Source organism: Oncorhynchus mykiss, chromosome 1, assembly GCF_013265735.2.
Source record: "Oncorhynchus mykiss isolate Arlee chromosome 1, USDA_OmykA_1.1, whole genome shotgun sequence".
Taxonomy (NCBI): domain Eukaryota; kingdom Metazoa; phylum Chordata; class Actinopteri; order Salmoniformes; family Salmonidae; genus Oncorhynchus; species Oncorhynchus mykiss.
The window spans coordinates 43,921,666-43,938,875 of record NC_048565.1 but is presented as its reverse complement, the minus strand read 5'-3'; the positions used below and the strand labels follow the sequence as shown (position 1 = coordinate 43,938,875).

The 17,210-nt window shown below is 40.8% G+C and overlaps 1 protein-coding gene across 3 annotated transcripts in view; it reads right to left on the bottom strand.

The window, feature by feature from the left end:
- The window catches only part of fgd4a (FYVE, RhoGEF and PH domain containing 4a), a 106,254-nt gene extending 89,702 nt beyond the window's left edge, over positions 1 to 16,552 (bottom strand). Inside the window, exon 1 of one of the 3 annotated variants that reach the window (XM_021601933.2) lies at positions 16,160 to 16,552. In XM_021601933.2, the coding sequence (XP_021457608.1) occupies positions 16,160 to 16,283 (124 nt within the window). In that variant the 5' untranslated portion in view covers positions 16,284 to 16,552. Of the gene's footprint in view, positions 1 to 874; positions 1,086 to 1,110; positions 1,336 to 16,159 lie in introns of those variants that run through there. The other 2 variants (XM_021601923.2, XM_021601950.2) reach the window with 2 other exon arrangements.
- Positions 16,553 to 17,210: the final 658 nt, after the last annotated feature.

Below are 17,210 nucleotides of genomic sequence, written 5' to 3'. Positions count from 1 at the left end.
TCTACAACACCAGCCCTGGTCCTTGACAGCAATGCTATGAATCCCAACCATGAGACTGAATCTACTATAGCTGTGGTCTTATAGCTGTTGTCTATTGCAGTATATATATATATATATATATATATATATATATATATATATATAAAGGTCATGTAATATTGGATGAAATACTTGTTAGTTACATAAATAATCATACACATCCCTTCACTTACGAGATGAAATCACACAGAGCTAGATGTCTAGTCCCTCGGAGGCAGCATACATCTCCTAATCACTTTCTCTGTCCCTCAGTAACCTCTTATGATTTGCTCCTGTTTATGGTACACAATATGTCACTTTTAACAAAATATATGGTCATTGAGCTGTAATATAAACCGAGCAGCTGACGTCTGGGAGCACAGCCAAAGATAACATTCAGAAAATGGAGCTCTCACTGGTAGAGAATACAGATTAGCTGCATGTCATCTCAGTTAATGGGGGGCAGGATAGAGGGCATTGGGGCTGGGGGAGAGGGGTTGACATGCTCCTAAGACGGCTGTGTGGGTGGCAGGGTTTGTGTGGATCCCAGGCTTAGGAGAGACACTAGAGGGCTTGAGACTGGATCACGAAGAGGGTTGAAATTGTTACATTCAATTCAAAATTTGCACACCTTCCCTTGTTCTCTCACACACTTTCACTTATTGACTTATGTCATACCTGTACTCTGTTTGATTGTATATAGTCTACTCTACAGTATGGAGCCAGCTTAAACAGATACACAGATAAGGCTACATCCCTCTGCCACTGTGGTCATTTGCCTAACTGCAACCATCGACGCCAATCCTACAGTAACACAGTCAAATTCTCCACATCTTAACAACAGAAATAGCTTTACCTTTCCGTTTCCAAAACCAATACTTGCGACGTCGGTTCATTTTCAACATCCAAAGTCAACGCCTTATCTTTAGAGAACACTATTCAAAATCATTCAATTTCATCCTCGGAAGGTTCGAGACTAAGGTCATCGCATGGCCTTGGTGGTCCCCTGTATCTTTTGGTGAGTGTCACTGTGTCACAGCATGGTGTGTTCTACTCCTGTAACTACCAGGTCCCCTCCTAACGGTCACCTACCCGAGGAGACGCGGCGGCGCAGCGATTGGGACCTGCGGTAGCCGCTGGCCAGGCAGTCCATCCTGTCTCGCTGTCCGGTCGGTAGGGCTGACCACTGGGACAGTTCGGTGGGCGAACAGGCAGTCAGAGAAAGAGAGAATGAGGCATGCAGAGCCAGAGAACCAGAGAGGCAGGAAAAGTACATCTGACACTGGGGCTGAGGCCACACTTCCTGCACATGAACGGTGGCCTGAAATACACCTTCCTCCCTCGCTTTCCTCCTCCTCCTTCTCCACCAGCTGAACAATGGATGGGCCTAAGGAGCGCTCTGTGCTGGGGTGAGCTGGAGAGAGAGCTGGGGGGACAGCAGTAGTAGGCCTATACAGGAAGGATGGGGTGGTCTCCGTTTCCCTTTATGTTTCTTAAGGTCCACTGTGGACTGGACTGGAGAGTCTGGCAGTACGCAGTCAGCCATGTGTGAAACGACACACTAAATTCTGGAAGCACCGGCCGTTGCACGGAAATAAAAAAACAGGCATTGTGACTGAGCCAGCTAGGCAGGCATGGGCAGGCATGGGTTTGGGCTGGTCTCGGATCAGTGGACTTTTGGAAAGTAAAGTTTCTCGTATCAGAGATTTCCCTTTCCTCAACTTAGTGGATTTGACGGCTTAATTTTATGAGGGGTTTGGAAGCTTTCTGGTTGAAAGAAACAACCCCATTGAGTTGGAAAACACAGTGGCCTTGAATGTTCACGTGGGTGTGAGGACTAAAACAGACAGAGAGCTCTTTGGGCAGGTGGGGGGAATACTGCAGGAAGTGTGTCATCGGACCCTTTCCCTTCCCTCCGGTCCAGACAAACTCATACACACGTTTCTGTACAAACACACTAAAATTAGCTCTTTCCCTCCACCTCCTCATTGTTTTCCCCATAGGCCTGAGAAAGGAATGCCCCGTCTTCCCAGAATGAGGACGGCAGTGTGTGTGTGTTGGTGCACTCCCTTACAGACGGAAAAATAACTGTACCATAACAAAAGAGTGAGTGGCCTTGACATTTCCCACCCCTAACCGTATTACCCATTAGGCTGGAGAAAAACACTTACAGGCAAACACGTCTGATAATGTGAGACAAAAACCTATTATATCAAATTGACCATTCACATCCTGGATAAAGGAAAACAACGCTGAGGCTGCACTGCCAACTTCACATTATCTGTAGAAAACAAGTCGTTGGCCAGATGAAGTCAGATGAGTGGATCTAATGCAATGACAGAAAATGTATGCACACGCACTACTGTAAGTTGCACTGGATAAGAGCGTCTTGTAAATGACTAAAATGTCAAATGTTAAGATAATGTCATGGGAAAATAAGGGAAACCATAGGAACGTTTCCTTTTCTACATCTACTATTAGAACAAACAGGGGGAAACAAAATATATTCAATTGTATTATATCATTTGCTTTATTACAGTGCCAGAAATTGGCCATGAAACACCAGTGGTTGCAGACTCCCCACAACTGCTTTTTATCAAAGGCATTTCATCTCAGACATTTCTGTGAGCTTTCACTGCCATCTAGTGGAGTTGTTGGGAACTGGAATTGTTAATATTCAAAGGTTAAAGCAAGGCTGTCACATACCTGTATCTTCCATAGAAATGCACTGTTACATTCCGAGAGTTAGAATAATCTCAGCACAGGAAGTACATTAAAAAAAAAATCCTTAGATCAGAGAAAGCCTGCAGGTCCTGATCTTCTTGATCCCTGCATTTTAAATCTGGCAGCTGATTTCATAGCTGAGCCACTTACATATCTGTTCAATCTAACCCTGGAATGTAATGAAATTCCAAAGATCTGGAAATCAGCATTTGTCCTACCCCTTTTAAAAGGGGGAGATTCAACTCTTCTAAATAATTATAGGCCAATCTCAAAGCTGTCACCCCTGGTGAAAATACTTGAGACCCTTGTGAGTGAACAGCTAAAATAGTTTTTACAGTTGAAGTCGGAAGTTTACATACACTTAGGTTGAAGTCATTAAAACTTGTTTTTCAACCACTCCACAAATTTCTTGTTAACAAACTATAATTTTGACAAGTCGGTTAGGACATCTACTTTGTGCATGACACAAGTCATTTTTCCAACAATTGTTTACAGACAGATTATTTCATTTATAATTCACTGTATCACAATTTCAGTAGCTCAGAACTTTACATACACTAAGTTGACTGTGCCTTTAAACAGCTTGGAAAATTCCAGAAAATTATTGCATGGCTTTAGAAGCTTCTTATAGGCTAATTGACATCATTTGAGTCAATCGGAGGTGTAACTGTGGATGTGTTTCAAGGCCTACCTCCAAACTCAGTGCCTCTTTGCTTGACATCATGGGAAAATCAAAAGAAATCAGCCAAGACCTCAGAAAATAAATTGTAGACCTCCACAAGTCTGGTTCATCCTTGGGAGCAATTTCCAAACCCCTGAAGGTACCACGTTCATCGGTACAAACAATAGTATGCAAGTATAAACACCATAGGACCACGCAGCCGTCATACTGCTCCGGAAAGAGACGCGTTCTGTCTCTTAGAAATGAATGTACTGTGGTGCGAAAAGTGCAAATCAATCCCAGAACAACAGCAAAGGACCTTGTGAAGATGCTGAAGGAAACAGGTACAAAAGTATCTATATCCACAGTAAAACAAGTCCTTTATCGACATATCCGGAAAGGCCGCTCAGCAAGGAAAAAGCCACTGCTCCAAAACAGCAATAAAAAAGCCAGACTACGGTTTGCAACTGCACATGGGGACAAAGATCGTACTTTTTGGAGAAATGTCCTCTGATCTGATGAAACAAAAATAGAACTGTTTGGCCATAATGACCATAGTTCTGTTTGGAGGAAAAAGGGGGAGGCTTGCAAGCCGAAGAACACCATCCCAACCGTGAAGCAGGGGGTGGCAGCAACACGTTGTGGGAGTGCTTTGCTGCAGGAGGGACTGGTGCTCTTCACAAAATAGATGCTTTGCTGCAGGAGGCACTGGTGCACTTCACAAAATTGATGGAAATTGATGTGGATATATTGAAGTAACGTCTCAAGACATCAGTCAGGAAGTTAAATCTTGGTCGCAAATGGGTCTTCCAAATGGACAATGACCCCAAGCATACTTCCAAAATTGTGGCAAAATGGCTTAAGGACAACAAAGTCAAGGTATATGAGTGGCCATTACAAAGCCCTGACCTCAATCCTATAGAACAGTTGTGGATAGAACTGAAAAAGTGTGTGCGAGCAAGGAGCCTTACAAACCTGACTCAGTTAAACCAGCTCTGTCAGGAGGAATGGACAAAAATTCACTTAACTTATTGTGGGAAGCTTGTGGAAGGCTACCAGAAACATTTGACCCAAGTTAAACAATTTAAAGGCAATGTTACCAAATACTAATTGAGAGTATGTAAACTTCTGACCCATTGGGAATTTGATGAAAGAAATAAAAGCTTAAATAAATCATTCTCATCATTTCACATTCTTAAAATAAAGTGGTGATCCTAACTGACCTAAGACAGGGAATTGTTACTGGGATTAAATGTCAGGAATTGTGAAAAACTGAGTTTAAATGTAGTTGGCTAAGGTGTATGTAAAATTCCGACTTCAACTGTATATACTAACTCTTTTTATCAATGTACATTGATGGTACATTGATACATTGGCGGTATCAATGTACCATCAATGTATCAATGTCGGGCTCCAGGAAGAAGCATAGCATAATTACAGCAGCCATGAAGGTTTTAAATGATATCACTGAAGCCCTTGTCAAAAAACAGCACTGTTTCTCACTTTTTATTGATCTCTCTAAGGCTTTTGATACAGTTGATCATGCTATACTGTGGCAGAGATTGTCGAGTGTAGGTCTTTCAGAGCATGCAGTTGCATGGTTTGTTAACTATCTGTCTGATAGAACTCAGTGCACTCAATTTCATGGGCTCATGTCTGTTAAATTGTCTGTCTGTAATGGTGTGCCTCAGGGCACTGTACTTGGTCCTCTCTTATTCGCTATTTATATAAATAATTTAGGCAAAAATGTGCAGAATGCACAGCTTCACTTTTATGCTGATGATACTGTTATTTATTGTTGTGCATCGTCTCTCACAAAAGCTTTCCAGAACTTTCCAGAACTGCTTTTATACTGTTCAACATACCTTGTGTCAATTAAAGCTTATCCCCAACACTGACAAAACTAAACTAATGCTGTTTTCTAATGAAATAAATAGACCTCTGAACCTTTCACCTATTACTACCTGACAGGGCAATGAGATTGAGACTGTAACCTCATATAAATAACTTGGAATTTTAATTGATGACGGCCTCTCTTTTAAATTGCAAATTCAACAATTTACACAACAATTGAAGCTGAAGTTGGGATTTTATTTTAGGAATAAGGCTTTTCTGCTTTTCTTTTGAAGCTAGAAGGAGGCAAGTATCAGCTACATCTATGCCTTTACTAGACTATTTTATATATGAATGCTTCTGCTCAGTGTTTGAGATCAATTGACACCCTTTACCATGGAGCATTGAGATTTATTTTAAACTGCAAAACCCCTACGCACCACTGCACTTTATATACCAGGGTTGGCTGGCCTTCTCTAGTCCCTCTAGGTTCAGTCACTGGTATTCCTTTATTTACAAAGCCATTTGGGGTTTACTACCATTTCATTTGGGAATTTTTATTGTTCAGAAATGTGGTGGGTACTCTCTTCGTTCGCAGGACGAACTGTTCCAAATGTCCGAATTGAATTTGGTAAAAGGGCTTTTATGTACTCTGCACCATCGTCTTGGAACGCCTCACAAAATACTTTTAAACTGGAAGAACTTGTCCCGATTGGTGTTTTTAAATCACTGATGAAGGATTTTGAGGCTGATTCCCTGACCTGTCTGTTTTTAATTTGCTGTTTTTGATTTTGTTATACTCTTGTGAATTCTATGGTTTTTACTAGATTACTTGTAGTTTTTCATGTTGTCTATCTATAATTGTGTAATGACTTGGTGCTGCCTGTCTTGGCTAGGACGCTCTTGAAAAAGAGATTTGAAATCTCAATGAGCCCTTCCTGGCTAATAAAGGTTAAATAAAAACTAAAACACTTTTTTAAATGCAAAAATAATTACGTATATTATTTTATATTAATACAATTGTCCAGAGAAAAATATTTTGTTTAACAAGTAATTTAAAACAATCTAAAGAAAGATAGGGGTAACAATTATTTGCACCCTTGTTTTCAATACTCCGGCTCCCTACCCTTGTTTTCAATACTCCGGCACCCTACCCTTGTTTTCAATACTCCGGCACCCTACCCTTGTTTTCAATACTCCGGCACCCTACCCTTGTTTTCAATACTCCGGCACCCTACGCTTGTTTTCAATACTCCGGCACCCTACCCTTGTTTTCAATACTCCGGCACCCTACCCTTGTTTTCAATACTCCGGCACCCTACCCTTGTTTTCAATACTCCGGCACCCTACGCTTGTTTTCAATACTCCGGCACCCTACCCTTGTTTTCAATACTCCGGCACCCTATCCTTGTTTTCAATACTCTGGCATCCTACCCTTGTTTTCAATACTCCGGCACCCTACCCTTGTTTTCAATACTCCGGCATCCTACCCTTGTTTTCAATACATGATGATGTGGCAAGTGACACTTTGCTTACTAAAAGTCCAATATCTTGAAAACTTGACTGCTGACACTCAAAATATGTTGGGACTGTATCAACAGTGGACTAATGAAAAAAATATCAAAAGATAGTTTTGAGTCGTGTTTTCCTTTAACAAGGGCCCAGGAGCAGTGGAAGCAAATAGCCCCACAACATCAAAGATCCACCACCATATTTTACAGTTGGTATGAGGTACTTTTCTGCATATTATTAATAAGAGAACACTCCCATAAAACTTGAATTGACTTTGTGGAGGGTAAAAACATTTGACCTTTGGTGAATATTTTGAACAAGCTTGCAAGGCCTGACGAAGAAAGCGATGAAGATCAATGTCGTCTCGCTTTGACTCTAAGCTCATGGTGTGGGCTATCAGGTGTTTATGTACAGTCACATGCTCATACAAAAGCAGGAGTGCAGAGAGATAACACCAAAACAGAAAGCACAGAGATCACAGAGTGTACATTCGTTTTTTTATTTTTTTTATTTAACCTTTATATAACCAGGAAAAGCCAATTGAGACCCAGAGTCTCTTTTTCAAGGGAGGCCTGGCCAAGAAGGCAGCAACAATCAATATATGACATAATTAAAACATACAATACAATTCAACAACATGATCCAGCCTAAAAAAAAGCATTTACACTCCGTAACATTTACACTCCCATCAATATTTTAAATGAATTCAGTGGCACTAACACATCTAGATGAAGCATGGATTGTAGACTATTCCATGTGTCTGTTGCACACAAAGAGAAGGCGGTCTTGCATAATACTGTGTATGTCCTGGGGACTTTAAGTAGCAACCACCTAGCAGACCGGGTATGGTAACTGCTGGTGGTGAAGGAGACCAGACTACAGAGGTAAAGAGCGAGTTAACCAAAAAAGGGCTTTGTAAATGAACACAACCAATTTCAATTTAAGCTTTGTCACAAGATTATCCACATTAACTTTAAAGGACAACTTGTCATCCAGCCAAATAGCTAGGTATTTCTAGGATGACACTTTCAATGGATAAGCCACCAGTGACAGTTTATTAGTATAGACCCCTTTCTGTTTTTGCAAACATTGCCGCTTGAGGGCGATGTACACAATTTGGTTGCAGAACACAAGAGTTCTCATAGACCACCAGCAAAAATGTTTTTCACATTGCTTATGAATGCATTTCACACTACTTTTGGATTATGAGTGGATTTTAAGGCTCGTAGGAACGTCCTGCTTAATATAATGCCTGTGTCATCGTCGCTAATCAACTGCATTATACTTTAAAAAAACACTTCAACTTCAACCAGTAAAATGGATCTTTGGCTAGCTTTGCTCCCAGTCTCTTTCAATGAGCTGTATCCAAAACAGGTATTTAAAAAATATCATAACCAAATATAATCTTAGCGAATGTTCAAGCAATAATCAAAGCAACATTGCAAGCGTATTGTATGGGACCGTTTAAATGTTCCGTTAGAGGCCATGAAATTCAGTACTTATCTCTAAAACAAAAGCAATTTAGGTCTAAATGGAAGGACTAACAGTACAGATAGATAGCAATAAAAACTGTACCATAGAGGCTCAGAATAAGTTAGAGGAAAAACTAAAAGAAATGGAGGAACTTATTCAAGAAAGATCTAGTGTAATATATTATTTCATAAATTCAACATAGAATCCAAAAAGTATTTATGAAAGTCAACCATGATTCACCAAACAATATTTTGAAAGAGGAAGTAAAGTACTTTAAGCATATGTTTTCGTTTCAGTCTCCTCCATCTCCACTTACCGAAGTTAGTTGTGTGGATTTTTTTTCTATCAATAATGTAAAATAAACAGCAGTACAGAAAGGCTTATGTGAAGGGCAAATTACAGACGAGGAACTTACTGATGCGATTAAAGCCTTTATGTTCAGGAAGATTTTCGGGGCTGGATGACATACCAGTGGAGGTATACCAAACCTTTTTTGATATAATTCAGAAGACCGTTATTAGCATGTTTTAACCACTCCTATATAAATGGTAGATTATAAGACACTCAACAAGATGGTCTGATTTCATAATTTCAGATACAGGATCCAAGTGATAAATACAAAGATCCATTCCATATGAAAAATCTGGGAAACCAGGCCTGGTATTCGTAGCTAACTTTGAAAAGGCCTTTGATAAAGTACGACTGAAGTTTATAGTATATAAATGCCTGGAATATTTAAATTTTGGAGATTCAAAATTCAAAATACAGAAATAGTCATAATAAACATTCATAAGAAATACAAGTGTTATACATCGGCTTAAAGATGATCTTCTTGTTAATCCAGCCGCTGTGTCAGATTTCAAAAAGGCTCTATGGCGAAAGTATACCATGTGATTATCTGAGGACAGTGCCCCGCTTACAAAAGCATACAAACATTTTACAACCAAGTAAAGAAATTACAAAAGTCAGAAATAGCGATAAAATTAATCACTTACCTTTGAAGATCTTCATATGGTTGCAGTCACAAGAGTCCCAGCCATAATAAATGTTTGTTTTGTTTGATAAAACCCCTCCAAAAACTCAATTTTGTTGCCGCATTTCGTTCAGTAATCCACTGGCTCAAAGATGGTCAAAACATGCAGACGAATACATCCTAATAGTACTAGTAAAGTTCGTCGAAACATGTCAAACGATGTTTATAGTTAATCCTCAGGTTGTCAATTGTCTAAATAATCGATAATATTTCAACCATATCGTATTCAATAGAAAGGAAAAACAACGAAGGGCGCGCACTCTGTCACGCGCGCAAACCAGCACTGCATGATTCTATAGTCCACTGACAGAAAGGTCTCATTTTTCTTAATTTTTCATAAAACAAGCCTGAAACAATGTCTAAAGACTATTGACATCTAGTGGAAGCCATAGGGACTGCAATCTGGGTCCTAACCCATTAGATACTCTATAGGCAGTCAATTGAAAACTACCCACATTGAAAAAGTCTCACTTCCTGGATGGATTTTCCTCAGGTTTTCACCTGCCATATCGGTTCTGTTATACTCACAGACATTATTATAACAGTTTTGGAAACGTTAGAGTGTTTTCTATCCAAATCTACCAATTATATGGATAATCTAGCTTCTGGGCCTGAGTAACAGGCAGTTTACTTTAGGCACGCTTGTCATCCAGACGTCAAAATACTGCCCCCAAGCCATAAGAAGTTAAATATGAATTTGGGGGGGTATAAATGATTAAATATGAAATAATTAAAGCTGATTGAGAGAATGCCAAGAGTGTGCAAAGCTGTCATCAAAGCAAAGGGTTGCTACTTTGAATAATCTCAAATATAAACTATATTTAGATTTATTTAACACTTTTTTGGTTACTACATGATTCCATATGTGTTATTTCATAATGTTGATGTCTTCAGTATTATTCTACAATGTAAATTTTTTTTTTAAATTAAGAAAAACCCTTGAATGAGTAGGTGTGTCCAAAATTTTGACTGGTACTGTATACATTTACAAAAATTATTTTCGGGGGATTTGAAATTATGCAGACAATTACATTGATTGAAGCTACAATCTATCTGCAATATTAAAGCTGATCTAACCCCTAAAAATAATAATAAAATAAAAAAAATTAAACCACAATTTAATACAACATTGAAAGCATATGATAATATCTTGTTATGTAATAACTATATAAATCATGGCGATGGTGGTCTTTCTGCACCCAAAAATGATGTCAGTGAGTTGTGTACTGAAGAGGGGCCTATTATGTCGCCTGTTCAGTAGGGCCTCTGTGGGAAACTTAAAGACGGGTTCCTCATTCTGAAACAAAACACCATTCATACATTAGTCCATTATGAGAGAGATGCAGCTGCAGGAATGCTGTCACTGTAATTCATGGCTTACAATTCACGAGGTGGTAATAACCCATGTTTATTACATGCAAATTGAACAGACTAATAAAGCTCTCATAGTTATAATGAACTGCGTGAGTTGCGCAACACAAGGGGTTGAGAGTGAATTCAAGCCAGTTAGTCAGTGAGAGAGACAGAGGACTCAGCTCAGAACAACCACCACAATAACAACACAACACAGAGCCACTGATTCATCCAGCCCTGCTATGCTATCCCAGGGTGCCCCGCTCCTTCCCAGGGCAGAGAGAACATAAACAGATCCTTTGTTATGGCCTCAGAAGAATGCTCATACTAACACCAGGCCACCAGGCAAAACTTTCAGACCCGGCCTACTTGGTGTGGTTGAAGATGTTTTCCCTCAGAAAAAATGCCTCAAATGCCAACACACAAGAGTTGAACTTACATGTGAGTTAAACTGACATATTTTAGTGTGAAGGCTAGGGATATCTTAATGGACATACCAACAAAAGCAGACTTTAGACCGAATGTGGAGGAGTGTAGAGTGTGTTTACAGAGACCATGTTAAGGAAATGCACCTATCAGAGTGGTTAAAGGTGATTTCAACCACAGAGGGCTACAGCATCATATGGTGCAGACTAGGGTTGGTCGGTATACCGTATATACTGTATCCAGCGGTATTTCGAAGTACCCTCGGTATGATTTTCCAATACTGTCAACACCGTTAAAAAAAAAAAATCATTTAAATATTTGTACTGTTTAAATAAATACCTGCAGTCAACTTTTGCACTAGGTAATAGATAAAGCAGATCACATTCATCATTTTGCCTTTTAGATTATTTTTCATTGTGAAGCTTACCGGTACTCATTTCCCAGTTAGGTTTGCCAAATAAATTCTGTGCTAAATAAATTCTCTCCAGCTGGGCAGCTGTCATTAGGCCCAACACTCTTGAAGTAGCTTGAATGAATAGGTTCACTGCAGTAAACGCGTGTCTCGGTCTTGGCCACTTACCTCTGCCTTGGCAAAAACTGTGTGTAAAGTTTTCGAACCACACCGCAATTCTGAGTGTACAGTACACTGCCCGTTTTCAAGTCAATTGGCTCATTTTCATGCCTCTGACATGCGCTAATGATAAATAATGGTGTAACTGTCTATAGTTTTCTCTGCAATTAGTGTTAATTATTGTGATTGGCTCACATTTGAATGGTACGGTGTACCCCCAGTATTTTATTTTCCCGGGACGCTGTACCGGACCACACCGGCTTACTTTCACCCCTGGAATCAGCTGTGTTAGTTATGGAACACATCAAACAAGTGGACTGTCTGGGGGTACTCGAGGTTTGGGAAACACTGGTCTATACAGTCTGACGATAACATTTAATGACGTTCCAGAACCTTCTTCTACAAGGAGGACAAAATAATTCAAATGCAGCAAAAAGAATCCTTCCATTCCGCCCTAGTGAGTCGTGGTCTCTTGTGGAGCTAACGAGCACCCAGCAAATTCACGACTGAAAAGGGAAACAGTGGGCCTTAGTTACAGTTAAAGAGGCTCCACTGCTCCTTCACCTAACAAAAATATTCTCTTGCTCAGTATGATAAGCTCAACCTACGCATCTGCAGCCAGATATTCAGGCAATAATCAAAATGCTCAATCGCTGAGCAACAATGTATCATGTCAAGTGGAAGGAATATCTAGTTAAGGATGTGTAATTATGAAGTATAGTCAATTCAAATGCTCTCCTCTTAGACAAACAACTGTGGTTCAGCTCAAGCTCAGGTTTATTTCTAGAAAAGTTGCATGCCAGATTTTACAGGGATAAAATAGTGTAATAAGTCAGTCTTATCAGTAATAAGGTTACAATACATGTCCAAAGGTATGTGGACACCTGCTCGTCGAACATCTCATTCCAAAGTCATGGTAATTAATATGGAGTTGGTCCCTCCTTTGCTGCTACAACAGCCTCCACTCATCTGGGAAAGCTTTCCACTAGATGTTGGAACATTGCTGCGGGGACTTCCATTCCATTCAGCCACAAGAGCATTAGTGAGCTGATGTTGGGCGATTAGGCTTGGCTCGCAGTCAGCGTTTTAATTCATCCCAAAGGTGTACGATGGGGTTGAGGTCAGGGCTATGTGCAGGCCAGTCAAGTTCTTCCACACCGATCTCGAGAATCCATTTCTGTATGGACCTCGCTTTGTGCATGGGGGCATTGTCATGCTGAAACAGGAAAGGGCCTTCCCCAAACTGTTGCCACAAAGTTAGAACCACAGAATTGTCTAAAATGTCATTGTATGCTGTAGCGTTAAGATTTACCTTCACTGGAACTAAGGAGCCCAAACCATGAAAAACAGCCCCAGACCATTATTCCTCCACCAAACTTTACAATTGGCACTATGCATTCGGGCAGGTAGTGTTCTCCTGGCATCCGCCAAACCCAGATTCATCCGTCGGACTGCCAGATTGTGAAGCGTGATTCATCCCTCCAGAGAACACGTTTCCACTGCTCCGGAGTCCAATGGCGGCTAACTTTATATCACTCCAGCCAACGCTTGACATTGTGCATGGTGATCTTAGGCTTGTTTGCGGCTGCTCGTCCATGGAAACCCATTTCATGAAGCTCCCAACGAACAGGTATTGTGCTGACGTTGCTTCCTGAGGCTGTTTGGAACTCAGTAGTGGGTGTTGCAACCTATGTATAGTCTATGGAGATTGCATGTTTGTGTGCTCGATTTTATACACCTGTCAGCAACAGGTGTGGCTGAAATAGCCAAATCCACTAATTTGAAGGGGTGTCCACATACTTTTGTATATATATATATATATATATATATATACAGTGCCTTGCGAAAGTATTCGGCCCCCTTGAACTTTGCGACCTTTTGCCACATTTCAGGCTTCAAACATAAAGATATAAAACTGTATTTTTTTGTGAAGAATCAACAACAAGTGGGACACATTCATGAAGTGGAACGACATTTATTGGATATTTCAAACTTTTGTAACAAATCAAAAACTGAAAAATTGGGCGTGCAAAATTATTCCTCAGGTTTTGGCCTTTCTAGGGAGTTTTTCCTAGCCACCGTGCTTCTACACCTGCATTGCTTGCTGTTTGGGGTTTTAGACTGGGTTTCTGTACAGCATTTTGAGATATCAGCTGATGTACGAAGGGCTATATAAATACATTTGATTTGATACAGTATTACCTCACCTCTTATAGAGTCTGCTGGCTCACCCCACTTGGTTTAATAAAGTGACATCTGATTTGGCTATTTCTGTTAGTACAGACACCGTCTTAAACGGTCACCTCACCACTCTATCCTGGAGGTGACATTGCCCAAAGGCAACGTTTTCCTTAATCTGCTGGTAGGAAGGTTACAGTTGCCTCTGCTTTTAATAAAATATTTGCTGTGCTCCATGTCGTTTGCAAAACCACAGTTAATCTCCCCAGGTTGGAAGAGATAAGACTGGGCCATGTCAGTGTTCCACCTCTCTCTCCCTGTAGCATGCCCAGACACAACACTGTATTGTGTGTTTACAACATGGTTCCTCACAGTCAGTCACTGGGGGATTCCTTTCTATTCCCTCAGTTCAAGGCAAAGCCCAGAACCCCTCAGTCACAGCTGTAAGACCCCAGCTCCACCTGCCCTGACCAGGACTCCCAGCAACCGAAAGAAGGAACATTAGTCAACAGTTGAAAAGGAGGAGGAGGAGGAGGGGGAGAGATCAAGAAGAACGAAGTGGAAGAGGGGACAGGGTATTAGATAAGCAACCAACTTTTGTGCATGTGCTATGAATTGACATATCAAGTAAAAAGTGGCCATTTTGTTCTGTATTGAAGTAGAAAAATATTCTGTCCCTTGAGGCATTGAGGTAATTACACAACAGGTTAGGGCTTGTCTGCAACCTTCCACTTCCTACCTGACTGTTCGGCAGTCTAGTGCAATGCAATCTTCACATACTTTCACAATGGCTCAATAGATCATGTTCAACCAATGACAAAAAAAGATATGTGAAGCAGTAAGGGACAGATCAAAATGTACTGGGGGGGCGGGGCTGGTCCAACTCAAAGTGTCATAACAAAAAAATGTGACCCCCCCCAAACTATTGTCACATGTCCCTCCCCTTCTACAGTAAAATACATGTAACACCCTCTCCCTTCATAGAATTAACACAAAAATAATGTTTACGACCACAGATAACTGTAGCGACCCTGCTTATAAACATGGATATTGACTTTGCCACTTCAGCATGCTTTTGTGGCACAGTCAACGCCACGCAGGGCTACGGGCCAGAATGTTGAGGCTTCGCCGACCACCACAGACGAGCTCCCTCTCCCTACCAATTTCATTACACTACGATCAGAGTCGGCCGCAGACAATGATCAGCTAGGAGGAATTCAGATTTTCAACATTTTGATGCCATATTTATAATTATATAAAACAAATGCAATGAATTTTCCACCAACAGGTTTCTGTGCCAATGCACCACACAACCAATACACAAAGCATACCAACTTCGGGCACTTCAATATCATGGTTTGTGTTTTCAACTCCAAAATCAATAGGGCAAAAAAGGATACCTAGTTAGATCTACAACTGAATGCATTCAACTGAAATGTGCCTTCCGCATTCAATCCAGCCCCTCTGAATCAGAGGTACAGAGTACGGAGGGGCTGCCTTAATCAACATCCACGTCATCGGCGCCCGGGGGAACAGTGGTTTACAAAGGAAGAGAAATTTAGACTCCAGAGAGATGGAGATATGCAGGTGGCATGACACTGACGTTCATCTCTTTATGTCAGATGGCTACTGCGTCCTACTAAACAGATAGAGACGTACAGAAGATGTCGTACATGTTCTGTCCAAATACCTTGTAGAACGATAAGCGTTATATTGTTAGATTATAGGAGTAACTCTGGTAGACCTGAAACAGTCTTCCTCACTTCAAGTTCAACTGTAGGAGTCAGTTGGCGCGCCGGTGCACACTGCCTTCATATCATAGGCCAGCAGCAGCTAAAGCTTAATAATAACCACACCATACCAAACCTTTATAAACGTTTCTAAACTTTTTTAGGGTAATATCAAAAGTAATTGAAGCCATTGTTTATAGGGAAAACTAGCAGGGAAAAACGCAGTACCCTCCCCTATGCCTCTAAAAAAAAAAAAAAAACTCCCCGCCGAGAAAAAAAAGCAAAAAGCAAAAAGAATGACGACAACCACCCCCCCCCCCCCCCCCACGTTCTGTCCCTAAATCCAACTAACAAGATATGATTGTTACAGTAGTCTGGACTGTGAAGCCAGGCAACACAATCTATTTTAGTTGCTATGTGCACATGCACAACAGTAGAAAGTGATCACCATTGAAAAGCCATTATAGGAGACCTCACCACAGTATCAGGACAATATTATAGTGTTATATACACATTATTACATGTTACACAAAATATTACAATCCACACTGTCTGCACCCAAACCTAAGGACCTGAGTTTTTGTCCCCCTGCGTGACACAGCCTTTACACCACCTACGCACTGCCACCGGGTTCAGTAAGCACTCACCTGAAATCACTGGGCTCCATTTCTTGGGCTCCATGTCCGACTTGTCAAAAGTTCGGGACTTCCTCCGGAACGCGACCCGTCTGAAGTCGTCCATACCCTTATCCTCCGATGACCTTTCCAACATCGAAAAGATTCACAGAGCGAGCAGCTCTATCGGTAACATTAATCACGCATTCAAATGTGCAACTGACAGTCAACATATTACAGAAAAATTCCATTCCATGTCAAAGAACTCCTAAATCCTATTTATCATTCACGGCTAAATGAAAGAAAAAAACGTATTGAAAAATCACGTGGCAGGTTTATTTTCCCGGATATGTGCCACAATTAAGTTATTGAGCGATGCGTGCGCTCTGCTCTGCCTTTCTGGGTCAACATCGTCATCCGGTCAGCTTATCTCTTATCTCTCTCTGTACAATCACCTAGGAGTTGGAGTAGATTGTTTCAAACCCCGCCCTGTCTCACTGTTGCTCTCATCGGAGGAACCATCTCTCCCCCATACCCTTTAGAAAGGGAACCAGAATAATTTCACTTAAAAGGGATCAATATTGCAATATGAAGATATTGTAGCTTCGGGCGGGTATTTAAAAAATAGAGCACAGAACCTGGAAGGTGTTTTGCATACAATCTACTGTATAATGAAGACGGGCAGGGTTGTGCTACTGATTGTAGCCTAATAAACAGCCATAATGATAGGGTGACATTTTCAAAGACATGCAAACTGTTATGAGAAGGATGACATAAGGTTATCATTATCATAATTGAGAAGAAAAAAGACTCTGCGAAGCACAAATGTCCTATATCAGTCCAAGACAGTTGTTTTATTTCCTATTGAAACAGATGTTACACTGTTTTAAGCGCAGTAAGAAATATTAACAAGACAACCCAATACAGTATATTGCTGTCTTTCTTTTCCTTTTTCTTAACTGATTATGGTTTCTAAGCCTCAGTTAAGATTCCAGGGGGCTCCATCAGGGGCATTGGAGCGACTGACATTGGGGGGGACACACATTTTGCTATAGGGGCATGCCCGCGGAAAACAAAAGGTTTA